At 41.1% G+C, this 14,126-nt stretch overlaps 1 protein-coding gene across 5 annotated transcripts in view; it reads left to right on the top strand.

Annotated features, from left to right (window-relative positions):
• LOC132809105 (mucin-5AC-like) overlaps positions 1 to 14,126 on the top strand; it is a 78,436-nt gene that overhangs the window by 39,995 nt on the left and 24,315 nt on the right. For all 5 annotated transcript variants that reach the window (XM_060822511.1, XM_060822512.1, XM_060822508.1 and 2 more), the window contains 6 exons: positions 1,008 to 1,109; positions 4,611 to 4,712; positions 6,033 to 6,128; positions 9,155 to 9,256; positions 10,577 to 10,672; positions 13,699 to 13,800. In XM_060822511.1, the coding sequence (XP_060678494.1) occupies positions 1,008 to 1,109; positions 4,611 to 4,712; positions 6,033 to 6,128; positions 9,155 to 9,256; positions 10,577 to 10,672; positions 13,699 to 13,800 (600 nt within the window). The remainder of the gene's footprint in view (positions 1 to 1,007; positions 1,110 to 4,610; positions 4,713 to 6,032; positions 6,129 to 9,154; positions 9,257 to 10,576; positions 10,673 to 13,698; positions 13,801 to 14,126) is intronic.

The following is a 14,126-nucleotide window of genomic DNA, read 5'->3' on the forward strand; positions in this document are numbered from 1 at the left end:
TATGTTCCAATGATTATTGGGAATAGAATTTCTTGTTGGTGTGACTTGTGCAGTTAGACTGTTTGAAGTGGAATGCAATTACAGATGTCGCTAATTAGAGTGACTTGAACAGAATCCTATTCCTTTGATATTCTTATCATGCTGTATGAATGGGTGATGCTTGCATTGTGTTAGACTGTGATCTATTGACAGGGAAAAGACCACTTGTTCAGGATTGGTCTTTACATTGGGATAGGTAGCTGTGATATCTTGACCGTTTATTTGTTGTGTTCCTCTCTCATGTGACACCTAGATGTATCAGCATTTCTTTCAGTGACAAAACTTTCATCAGCTCTGGAACCTGTAGGTATAAGAACTCCAAAGTCCACTGAGAAATCGTCTTCCAAATACATTCCATATTTATGACATATAGTCCGCATTCTGACCACATCTCCCAGATTATACTTCATACTTAATTATTAAATTCCCTCTTAGTCGGAATTACACTTCCCATCTCCGATTGATTCATTCATGACGTTTAAAATGCAAACACTACTTCAGATTCATTCCACAAAGATCCGTAACATTACGTCAAGGATTGTCTCTCGACTTCAGTAAGGTTTCAGTACCGAGTAAGTGCGGGGTCATGTGACTTTTTTCAATTAATTCTGTGAAATGGTTGCTGGGAGATTCGTAAGTAAAGCACCACAGCAAACGGAATGCAAGGATTCAGTGGAATGATTGGCAATGATTATTGGGCGGAGAAATTTTCATGGTGATTGCTGTGACTTGTACGTGTAGATTGTTTCTCATGTCAAGTCCGTTGGAATTTGATCCTATTTTTGTATGATGTCATCATGCAGACATGATGCTTTCATTTCGTCATTGTCATTTTGAGGTAGTGACTGTGATTAGACCAGGTATTCAGGATTCTTCTCTCTATTGAGACTGGTAGATGTCATGCCCTCAATTGAGTGGTTCTCCTCTGTTCTGTATGTCCGAGACACACTTGCATTCTTTTATTGCAGTTCTACAACTTCTAACAAGTCATGGAACTGTCGGTAAAACAACTCGAACGTCCTCAGAAATATCGTCTTCCAAACCCATTTCATCTTCTGTACCATATTCAGGTAATGCTTCAATTTTGATATTTAAATTCTCTCTTAGTCGGGCTGGATATTTTCTGATAGATATTTTCTTGACATTGAAAAGAATAACAAATTCTGATAGGTTTGACTGTTGCTTATAAGATTCAGTCAAAGACTTTGTCCTTCAGTAAGTTGCTGTGCAGTGTGGACACTGTGCAAAAGGCATGATATACTCTGAAAACGTTTACTGGAACTCTAGCTCTGAATTGTGAAACGCAGCACATACCACTCAGAGCGACAGGTCAAACTTAGAGTTCGTGGACTGCAATCGTGTGACGGATGTGACGGTGTGACTGAGGGAAGAGTGATGTATTGACTGAGCGAAGTGAAATGTGTTGACTGTGCAGAGGGGATTGAGTGTCTTGATTGAGGGGAGAGTGACGTATTGACTAAGAAAAGAGGTATGTATTGATCAGGTTCGTGGTGGTCAGTGGTGTGATGCTTTGTCTGAGTGTAATTGGAAACAATGAATGAGGGCAGTGAGATTAAGTGACTGCGGAGTGTGAACTTCAGTAACCGATGGTCGTGAAATGTAGTGACTGAGAGCAGTGGAAAATTGTGACAGAGGCAGCTGTCTTGTCATTTGAAGTAGAGAGTGGGATGTAGTGACTGAGGTAAATCGGATTAGTGGCTAATCTGTGTCGAATATCATGTCAGAAATAGGTTTTACGATGTTATTGAGCATAATGCCATTTAGAGATTGAGGGAAGCGATATGCAGTAATTGAATGAATTGCGTGTTCGTGAGTGAAGGTAGTGTGATAGAATAACTGAAGTGAACGGAAGGTGATAGAACATAGAACATAGAAAAATACAGCGCAGTACAGGCCCTTCGGCCCTCAATGTTGCGCCGACCGAATCCTACCTAACCTACACTGGCCCAATAACTTCCAAATGCCTATCCAATGCCCGCTTAAATGACCATAAAGAGGGAGAGTTCACCACTGCTACTGGCAGGGCATTCCATGAACTCACAACCCTATGTGTAAAGAATCTACCCCTAACATCTGTCCTATACCTTCCACCCCTTAATTTAAAGCTGTGTCCCCTTGTAACAGCTGACTCCATTAGCGGTAAAAGGTTCTCAGTGTCTACCCTATCTAAACCCCTAATCATCTTGTAGACCTCTATCAAATCTCCCCTAAACCTTCTTTTCTCCAATGAGAACAGCCCCAAGTGCCTCAGCCTTTCCTCATACGATCTTCCAACCATACCAGGCAACATCCTGGTAAACCTCCTCTGCACTCGTTCCAATGCCTCCACATCCTTCCTATAGTATGGCGACCAAAACTGCACACAATACTCCAGATGAGGCCGCAACAGAGTCTTATACAACTGCAACATGATGCGTCAAGTGAATACTGCAGAGATGCAGGAGTAGTCAGCGTTGTTTTGTATGTGGGAGATCATGCCTCACAAACTTCTTCGATGAGTTTACTAGGAGGACTGACGATGACAAGGCTATTGAACTCGTCTATGTTGATTTCAGTGAGGTCTTTCATAATGTCCCACGTGGTAGACTGCTCTGAAAAGTTAGTTTGCATGGAATCCAGTGGAAGATGGCAATTTGATGCCTTGATGATGGGAAGCAGACCGCAATCGTGGAAGGATGCTCTTTTGACTGGATGCCTTTGAATCGCGGAAGGCCTCAGCGGTCGGTGCTGGGCCCATTCCTGATTGTTATCGCTATTAATGATTTGGTTGAGAATGTACAAATCATGATTAGTAAGTTTCCAGATGACCTTAAAAGAGTCAGTGAGGATATTCGGCAGCAGAACATGAAATATCTGCGAAAGTGGGCTCAGAAATGGAAAATGGAGTTAAATATAGAGAAGTGTGTAGGCTTGCATTTTGGAAACTCAAATCAATGTTGGATTTTCGTGATGAATATTAGGGCCTTAAGGAGTACAGTGAAACAGAGAGACCTTGGGGTTCAAGTGCACGATTCTCTGACGGTGTAATCATAGGTAGACAGGGCATTGAACAATGCTTTGGGCACATTGGTGTTCATCAGTCAGGTTATTGAGAATAGACGTTGGAAGCTATGTTGCATTTGCACAGGACGTTTTTGAGACTGCACTTTTGGGATTGTGTTCAATATTGAGCCAAAGTCCACTGTGAGATTCTATTCCAAATCTGCTGCATCTTATGCACCAGGTTGGGGCAGCTCTATGACTTATATCTCTCTGAAAATGCCTCAAATGCCCATGGTACATTCCCTCTCAGTCGAAGTTAATTCTGCGATTGACACTGTCATGAAGGTCAAATCAATCACACTTTCAGTTAGATCCAAAATTAGATGCAGGATTGAATTCAGGGCACTGAGTGTAAGATGCACCCTGGAAAGGGAGGGTGATTTTTTTGAATGAAAGCTTTGAGTTAAAGTTACGTTGAAAGGTACAATGAATTCACTGAAATGAATATATTGCATCGACTGCTGAGAATGTGTTCCAATGATTATTGGGAATAGAATTTCTTGTTGGTGTGACTTGTGCAGTTAGACTGTTTGAAGTGGAATGCAATTACAGATGTCGCTAATTAGAGTGACTTGAACAGAATACTATTCCTTTGATATTCTTATCATGCTGTATGAATGGGTGATGCTTGCATTGTGTTAGACTGTGATCTATTGACAGGGAAAAGACCAATTGTTCAGGATTGGTCTTTACATTGGGATAGGCGGCTGTGATATCTTGACCGTTTATTTGTTGTGTTCCTCTCTCATGTGACACCTAGATGTATCAGCATTTCATTCAGTGACAAGACTTTCATCAGCTCTGGAACCTGTAGGTATAAGAACTCCAAAGTCCACTGAGAAATCGTCTTCCAAATACATTCCATATTTATGACATATAGTCCACCATTCTGATCACATCTCCCAGATTATACTTCAAACTTAATTATTAAATTCCTTCTTAGTCGGAATTACACTTTCCATCTCCGATGGATCCTGTCATGACGTTAAAAAGGCAAACACTACTTCAGATTCATTCCATAAATATTGGTAACATTACGTCAAGGATTGTCTCTCGACTTCAGTAAGGTTTCAGTACCGAGTAAGTGCGGGGTCATGTGACTTTTTTCAATTAATTCTGTGGAACGATTTCTGGGAGATTCGTAATTAAGGCACCACAGCAAATGGAATGCAAGGATTCAGTGGAATGATTGGCAATGATTATTGGGCGGAGGGGTTTGCATGTTGATTGCTGTAACTTGTACGTGTAGATTATTTCAAATAGAAGTTAATGGCACATATCTAACGTTCCGTCCCTTGGAATTTGATCCTGTTTTTGTATGATGTCATCATGCAGAAAGGACTGTTTGACGCTGACATTTTGTCATTCTCATTTTGATGTAGTGACTGGGATGAGGCCAGGTATTCAGGATTCTTCTCTATATTGAGACTGGTAGATGTCATGCCATCAATTGTGTAGTTCTCCTCTGTTCTGTATGTCCGAGACATACTTACATTATTTTATTGCAGCTCCAAAACGTCTAACAAGTCATGGAGCTGTCGGTAAAACAACGCCAACGTCCTCTGAAATATCGTCTTCGAAACCCGTGTCATCTTCTGCGCCATATTCAGGTTATGCCTCAATTTTGATATTTAAATTCTCTCTAAGTCGGGCTGGATGTTTTCTGTTAGATATTTTCGTGACATTGAAAACAATAACACCTTCTGATTGGTTTAACTGTTGCTAATAAGATTTAGTCAAGGCCTATGTCCTTCAGTTAGTTGCTGTGCAGTGTGTACACTGTGAAAAATGCGTGATATTCTCTGAAACCGTTTACTGGAACTCTAGCTCTGAATTGTGAAACGCAGCACATGCCACTCAGAACAACAGGCCAAACTTAGAGTTCGTGGACTGCAATCGTGTGACGGATGTGACTGAGGGAAGTGCGATGTATGGACTGAGCGAAGTGAAACGTATTGACTGAGGAGAGAGCGATTATTGATTGAGGGAAGAGTGACTTATTGACTAAGAGGTATGCATTGACCAGGTTATTGGTGTTCAATAGTGTGATGCTGTGACTGAGTGTAATTGGAAACAATGAATGAGGGGAGTGAGATTAAGTGACTGCGGAGCGTGAACTTCAGTAACCGATGGTGGTGAATTGTAGTGACCGAGAGCAGTGGAAAATTGTGACCGAGGCAGCTGTCATGTCATTTGAGGTGGAAAGTGGGATGTAGTGACTGAGGTAAATCGGATTAGTGGCTAATCTGTGTCGAATATCATGTCAGAAATAGGTTTTACGATGTTATTGAGCACAATGCCATTTAGAGATTGAGGGAAGCGATATGCAGCGACTGAATGAATTGCGTGTTCGTGAGTGAAGGTAGTGTGATAGAATAACTGAAGTGAACGGAAGGTGATGCTTCAAGTGAATAGATTAAATGACTGCAGTGAATCTGTTGGTACCGAGAGGAATGGAATTTCGTGAGTTAATGCAGTGGGATATAATAACTAAACAGACTGAGATACAGTGACTGAGACGTGTGGACCTTGTGACTGAGAAAAGTGTGATAGAGTGACTCAGTGAAGTGGGATGTCAAGAACGGTGCTGTAGATCAGTACTCACTTCCAGTTCAGAGCAGATGAGGTTTCCTTCCCTGAAAGAGATTAATTAGCCAGTGGCGTCAGTTTTCCAGCAAATGAACATGGTTTCTTGGCCGTCAATAGATTCTTCATGCCAAATATGTTATTTTGCATCGAATTAAAATTGCACCATCTGCAGTTTGAAGATTTGAAACCAGGTATCCAGAATACCTGAATTAATAACAGTGAAAATACTGCTGGGCTCTTGCCTCCATGAAATACATGGCACGCTGGGAATTATTGAGAAATATCTGAATTAAAGAGTTCCATCTTTGATTCATTCTTATACTGTATCTCCATTCCTTCAGATCCAAACGCTGCTGAAAATGGGAACGACACGACATATTCAACTCAGAAACCGACAGAAAGTTCTTCATCAAACAGAGCAGTGGCGGCAGAAACAGGTAACAGCCAGCGCTGAATCGCTGAAAAGTACTTTTTACACAATAGCAATGACTAAAAGCAGAGTAATGTGCCAGAGCGCAGGTGGTTTAGGCGGGACAGAAGTGGTGGAAAGAAGGGAGCAGGGTCTGCATTTTTGTATAAGGCGTGTTTTGAGGCAGTAATCAGAGATGAAATAACTAAAGGATAACCCAGTGAGGCTTGTAGATGGAGTCGAGAAATAAGAAGGGGATGGTGACATTACTGGGGATGTATTTTAGGCCCCCAAATAGTCAATGGGAATATGAGTAATAAATATGCCGGGATATTGGGGAGACCTGCAGGAGCAATTGGATTGTTATAGGAGACATGGCTCAGTTGCAGGCAGCTGGAATCAAGGGAATTCCTACAAGCATTTCGGGGAAACAGGACTTTACTGAGAGAGGAAATCATGAAATCGAAAAGAGACACGAAATAGCTGAGGGTGAGAGGATTATGGAGAATCCAAAAGGATTCCGCAGTTGTATTAAAGGAAAAAGAATAACTAGAGAAGGAATAGAACTGGGCGAAATTAGTGGTCATACCTTGGGGGCATTCCTTCTCAGCATAGCGGTGATATTGTATGCATTATAATGTGTGTAGGTGCATCAAACTTCTGGTCCTGACAAAATATATGTAAGAATATTTATAGAGACCGGAAAAGAAATTGTGAGGGACCCAGCTGATACCTTTTGCATCATCATTCGCCACGGGTGAAGTCCCGGAGAACTCGACGGTAAAGAATGTCGTACTCTGTTTCCATAAGGACTGCAAAGAAAAATCTGGGAACTGTAGACCAATAATGCTAACATCTGGAATCGATAAGTTCCTTCAGAAAATTCTGGTATATAATATATACGTGAATTTGGAAAGGCAGGGTTTGATTAGGAGTAGTCAGCATTGTTTTGTGTTTGGGAGATCATGCCTCACAAATTTGTTAGAATTCTTTGATGAATTGACCAGGAGGATTGACGATGACAAGGCTATTGAACTCGTCTATGTTGATTTCAGTCAGGTCTTTCATAATGTCCCACGTGGCAGACTGCTCTGGAAAGTTAGAGTGCATGGAATCTAGTGGAAGATGGCAAATTGATGTACAATTGCCTTGATGATGGGAAGCAGACCGTAAGGAAGGATGCTCTTCTGACTGGAGGCCTTTGATTCACGGAACGCCTCAGCGTTCGGAGCTGGGCCCATTCCTGATTGTTATCTATATTAATGATTTGGACGAGAATGTAGAAATCATGATTAGTAAGTTTCCAGATGACATTAAAAGAGTGAGTGAGGATATTTGGCAGCAGAACCTGAAATATTTGCGAAAGTGGGCTCAGAAATGGAAAATGGAGTTAGATATAGAGAAGTGTGTAGGGTTGCATTTTGGAAACTCAATTCAATGTTCGATTTTCTTGGTGAATGGTAGGGCCTTAAGGAGTACAGAGAAACAGAGAGACCTTGGGGTTCAAATGCACGGTTCTCTGAAGGCGTAATCTTAGGTAGACGGGGCATTGAACAATGCTTTGGGCACATTGGTGTTCATCAGTCAGGGTATTGAGTATAGACGTTGGAAGCTATGTTGCAGTTGCACAGGACGTTTTTGAGACTGCACTTTTGGGATTGTGTTCAATATTGAGCCAAAGTCCACTGTGAGATTCTATTCCAAATCTGCTGCATCTTATGCACCAGGTTGGGGCAGCTCTATGATTTATATCTCTCTGAAAATGCCTCAAATGCCCTTGTTGCATTCCCTCTCAGTCGAAGTTAATTCTGCGATTGACACTGTCATGAAGGTCAAATCAATCACACTTTCAGTTAGATCCAAAATTAGATGCAGGATTGAATTCAGGGCACTGAGTGTAAGATGCACCCCGGAAAGGGAGGGGGATTTTTTTGAATGAAAGCTTTGAGTTAAAGTTACGTTGAAAGGTACAATGAATTCACTGAAATGAATATATTGCATCAACTGCTGAGAATGTGTTCCAATGATTATTGGGAATAGAATTTCTTGTTGGTGTGACTTGTGCAGTTTGACTGTTTGAAGTAAAATGCAATTGGACTTGTCGCTAATTAGAATAACTTGAACAGAATCCTATTCCTTTGATGTTCTTATCATGCAGTATGAATGGGTGATGCTTGCATTGTGTTAGACTGTGATCTATTGACAGGGAAAAGACCATTTGTTCAGGATTGGTCTTTACATTGGGATAGGTAGCTGTGATATCTTGACCGTTTATTTGTTGTGTTCCTCTCTCATGTGACACCTAGATGTATCAGCATTTCATTCAGTGACAAGACTTTCATCAGCTCTGGAACCTGTAGGTATAAGAACTCCAAAGTCCACTGAGAAATCGTCTTCCAAATACATTCCATATTTATGACATATAGTCCACCATTCTGATCACATCTCCCAGATTATACTTCAAACTTAATTATTAAATTCCTTCTTAGTCGGAATTACACTTTCCATCTCCGATGGATCCTGTCATGACGTTAAAAAGGCAAACACTACTTCAGATTCATTCCATAAATATTGGTAACATTACGTCAAGGATTGTCTCTCGACTTCAGTAAGGTTTCAGTACCGAGTAAGTGCGGGGTCATGTGACTTTTTTCAATTAATTCTGTGGAACGATTTCTGGGAGATTCGTAATTAAGGCACCACAGCAAATGGAATGCAAGGATTCAGTGGAATGATTGGCAATGATTATTGGGCGGAGGGGTTTGCATGTTGATTGCTGTAACTTGTACGTGTAGATTATTTCAAATAGAAGTTAATGGCACATATCTAACGTTCCGTCCCTTGGAATTTGATCCTGTTTTTGTATGATGTCATCATGCAGAAAGGACTGTTTGACGCTGACATTTTGTCATTCTCATTTTGATGTAGTGACTGGGATGAGGCCAGGTATTCAGGATTCTTCTCTATATTGAGACTGGTAGATGTCATGCCATCAATTGTGTAGTTCTCCTCTGTTCTGTATGTCCGAGACATACTTACATTATTTTATTGCAGCTCCAAAACGTCTAACAAGTCATGGAGCTGTCGGTAAAACAACGCCAACGTCCTCTGAAATATCGTCTTCGAAACCCGTGTCATCTTCTGCGCCATATTCAGGTTATGCCTCAATTTTGATATTTAAATTCTCTCTAAGTCGGGCTGGATGTTTTCTGTTAGATATTTTCGTGACATTGAAAACAATAACACCTTCTGATTGGTTTAACTGTTGCTAATAAGATTTAGTCAAGGCCTATGTCCTTCAGTTAGTTGCTGTGCAGTGTGTACACTGTGAAAAATGCGTGATATTCTCTGAAACCGTTTACTGGAACTCTAGCTCTGAATTGTGAAACGCAGCACATGCCACTCAGAACAACAGGCCAAACTTAGAGTTCGTGGACTGCAATCGTGTGACGGATGTGACTGAGGGAAGTGCGATGTATGGACTGAGCGAAGTGAAACGTATTGACTGAGGAGAGAGCGATTATTGATTGAGGGAAGAGTGACTTATTGACTAAGAGGTATGCATTGACCAGGTTATTGGTGTTCAATAGTGTGATGCTGTGACTGAGTGTAATTGGAAACAATGAATGAGGGGAGTGAGATTAAGTGACTGCGGAGCGTGAACTTCAGTAACCGATGGTGGTGAATTGTAGTGACCGAGAGCAGTGGAAAATTGTGACCGAGGCAGCTGTCATGTCATTTGAGGTGGAAAGTGGGATGTAGTGACTGAGGTAAATCGGATTAGTGGCTAATCTGTGTCGAATATCATGTCAGAAATAGGTTTTACGATGTTATTGAGCACAATGCCATTTAGAGATTGAGGGAAGCGATATGCAGCGACTGAATGAATTGCGTGTTCGTGAGTGAAGGTAGTGTGATAGAATAACTGAAGTGAACGGAAGGTGATGCTTCAAGTGAATAGATTAAATGACTGCAGTGAATCTGTTGGTACCGAGAGGAATGGAATTTCGTGAGTTAATGCAGTGGGATATAATAACTAAACAGACTGAGATACAGTGACTGAGACGTGTGGACCTTGTGACTGAGAAAAGTGTGATAGAGTGACTCAGTGAAGTGGGATGTCAAGAACGGTGCTGTAGATCAGTACTCACTTCCAGTTCAGAGCAGATGAGGTTTCCTTCCCTGAAAGAGATTAATTAGCCAGTGGCGTCAGTTTTCCAGCAAATGAACATGGTTTCTTGGCCGTCAATAGATTCTTCATGCCAAATATGTTATTTTGCATCGAATTAAAATTGCACCATCTGCAGTTTGAAGATTTGAAACCAGGTATCCAGAATACCTGAATTAATAACAGTGAAAATACTGCTGGGCTCTTGCCTCCATGAAATACATGGCACGCTGGGAATTATTGAGAAATATCTGAATTAAAGAGTTCCATCTTTGATTCATTCTTATACTGTATCTCCATTCCTTCAGATCCAAACGCTGCTGAAAATGGGAACGACACGACATATTCAACTCAGAAACCGACAGAAAGTTCTTCATCAAACAGAGCAGTGGCGGCAGAAACAGGTAACAGCCAGCGCTGAATCGCTGAAAAGTACTTTTTACACAATAGCAATGACTAAAAGCAGAGTAATGTGCCAGAGCGCAGGTGGTTTAGGCGGGACAGAAGTGGTGGAAAGAAGGGAGCAGGGTCTGCATTTTTGTATAAGGCGTGTTTTGAGGCAGTAATCAGAGATGAAATAACTAAAGGATAACCCAGTGAGGCTTGTAGATGGAGTCGAGAAATAAGAAGGGGATGGTGACATTACTGGGGATGTATTTTAGGCCCCCAAATAGTCAATGGGAATATGAGTAATAAATATGCCGGGATATTGGGGAGACCTGCAGGAGCAATTGGATTGTTATAGGAGACATGGCTCAGTTGCAGGCAGCTGGAATCAAGGGAATTCCTACAAGCATTTCGGGGAAACAGGACTTTACTGAGAGAGGAAATCATGAAATCGAAAAGAGACACGAAATAGCTGAGGGTGAGAGGATTATGGAGAATCCAAAAGGATTCCGCAGTTGTATTAAAGGAAAAAGAATAACTAGAGAAGGAATAGAACTGGGCGAAATTAGTGGTCATATCTTGGGGGCATTCCTTCTCAGCATAGCGGTGATATTGTATGCATTATAATGTGTGTAGGTGCATCAAACTTCTGGTCCTGACAAAATATATGTAAGAATATTTATAGAGACCGGAAAAGAAATTGTGAGGGACCCAGCTGATACCTTTTGCATCATCATTCGCCACGGGTGAAGTCCCGGAGAACTCGACGGTAAAGAATGTCGTACTCTGTTTCCATAAGGACTGCAAAGAAAAATCTGGGAACTGTAGACCAATAATGCTAACATCTGGAATCGATAAGTTCCTTCAGAAAATTCTGGTATATAATATGTACGTGAATTTGGAAAGGCAGGGTTTGATTAGGAGTAGTCAGCATTGTTTTGTGTTTGGGAGATCATGCCTCACAAATTTGTTAGAATTCTTTGATGAATTGACCAGGAGGATTGACGATGACAAGGCTATTGAACTCGTCTATGTTGATTTCAGTCAGGTCTTTCATAATGTCCCACGTGGCAGACTGCTCTGGAAAGTTAGAGTGCATGGAATCTAGTGGAAGATGGCAAATTGATGTACAATTGCCTTGATGATGGGAAGCAGACCGTAAGGAAGGATGCTCTTCTGACTGGAGGCCTTTGATTCACGGAACGCCTCAGCGTTCGGAGCTGGGCCCATTCCTGATTGTTATCTATATTAATGATTTGGACGAGAATGTAGAAATCATGATTAGTAAGTTTCCAGATGACATTAAAAGAGTGAGTGAGGATATTTGGCAGCAGAACCTGAAATATTTGCGAAAGTGGGCTCAGAAATGGAAAATGGAGTTAGATATAGAGAAGTGTGTAGGGTTGCATTTTGGAAACTCAATTCAATGTTCGATTTTCTTGGTGAATGGTAGGGCCTTAAGGAGTACAGAGAAACAGAGAGACCTTGGGGTTCAAATGCACGGTTCTCTGAAGGCGTAATCTTAGGTAGACGGGGCATTGAACAATGCTTTGGGCACATTGGTGTTCATCAGTCAGGGTATTGAGTATAGACGTTGGAAGCTATGTTGCAGTTGCACAGGACGTTTTTGAGACTGCACTTTTGGGATTGTGTTCAATATTGAGCCAAAGTCCACTGTGAGATTCTATTCCAAATCTGCTGCATCTTATGCACCAGGTTGGGGCAGCTCTATGATTTATATCTCTCTGAAAATGCCTCAAATGCCCTTGTTGCATTCCCTCTCAGTCGAAGTTAATTCTGCGATTGACACTGTCATGAAGGTCAAATCAATCACACTTTCAGTTAGATCCAAAATTAGATGCAGGATTGAATTCAGGGCACTGAGTGTAAGATGCACCCCGGAAAGGGAGGGGGATTTTTTTGAATGAAAGCTTTGAGTTAAAGTTACGTTGAAAGGTACAATGAATTCACTGAAATGAATATATTGCATCAACTGCTGAGAATGTGTTCCAATGATTATTGGGAATAGAATTTCTTGTTGGTGTGACTTGTGCAGTTTGACTGTTTGAAGTAAAATGCAATTGGACTTGTCGCTAATTAGAATAACTTGAACAGAATCCTATTCCTTTGATGTTCTTATCATGCAGTATGAATGGGTGATGCTTGCATTGTGTTAGACTGTGATCTATTGACAGGGAAAAGACCATTTGTTCAGGATTGGTCTTTACATTGGGATAGGTAGCTGTGATATCTTGACCGTTTATTTGTTGTGTTCCTCTCTCATGTGACACCTAGATGTATCAGCATTTCATTCAGTGACAAGACTTTCATCAGCTCTGGAACCTGTAGGTATAAGAACTCCAAAGTCCACTGAGAAATCGTCTTCCAAATACATTCCATATTTATGACATATAGTCCACCATTCTGATCACATCTCCCAGATTATACTTCAAACTTAATTATTAAATTCCTTCTTAGTCGGAATTACACTTTCCATCTCCGATGGATCCTGTCATGACGTTAAAAAGGCAAACACTACTTCAGATTCATTCCATAAATATTGGTAACATTACGTCAAGGATTGTCTCTCGACTTCAGTAAGGTTTCAGTACCGAGTAAGTGCGGGGTCATGTGACTTTTTTCAATTAATTCTGTGGAACGATTTCTGGGAGATTCGTAATTAAGGCACCACAGCAAATGGAATGCAAGGATTCAGTGGAATGATTGGCAATGATTATTGGGCGGAGGGGTTTGCATGTTGATTGCTGTAACTTGTACGTGTAGATTATTTCAAATAGAAGTTAATGGCACATATCTAACGTTCCGTCCCTTGGAATTTGATCCTGTTTTTGTATGATGTCATCATGCAGAAAGGACTGTTTGACGCTGACATTTTGTCATTCTCATTTTGATGTAGTGACTGGGATGAGGCCAGGTATTCAGGATTCTTCTCTATATTGAGACTGGTAGATGTCATGTCATCAATTGTGTAGTTCTCCTCTATTCTGTATGTCCGAGACATACTTACATTATTTTATTGCAGCTCCAAAACGTCTAACAAGTCATGGAGCTGTCGGTAAAACAACGCCAACGTCCTCTGAAATATCGTCTTCGAAACCCGTGTCATCTTCTGCGCCATATTCAGGTTATGCCTCAATTTTGATATTTAAATTCTCTCTAAGTCGGGCTGGATGTTTTCTGTTAGATATTTTCGTGACATTGAAAACAATAACACCTTCTGATTGGTTTAACTGTTGCTAATAAGATTTAGTCAAGGCCTATGTCCTTCAGTTAGTTGCTGTGCAGTGTGTACACTGTGAAAAATGCGTGATATTCTCTGAAACCGTTTACTGGAACTCTAGCTCTGAATTGTGAAACGCAGCACATGCCACTCAGAACAACAGGCCAAACTTAGAGTTCGTGGACTGCAATCGTGTGACGGATGTGACTGAGGGAAGTGCGATGTATGGA

The sequence above is a fragment of the Hemiscyllium ocellatum genome, unplaced genomic scaffold (assembly GCF_020745735.1).
Source record: "Hemiscyllium ocellatum isolate sHemOce1 unplaced genomic scaffold, sHemOce1.pat.X.cur. R10, whole genome shotgun sequence".
Taxonomy (NCBI): domain Eukaryota; kingdom Metazoa; phylum Chordata; class Chondrichthyes; order Orectolobiformes; family Hemiscylliidae; genus Hemiscyllium; species Hemiscyllium ocellatum.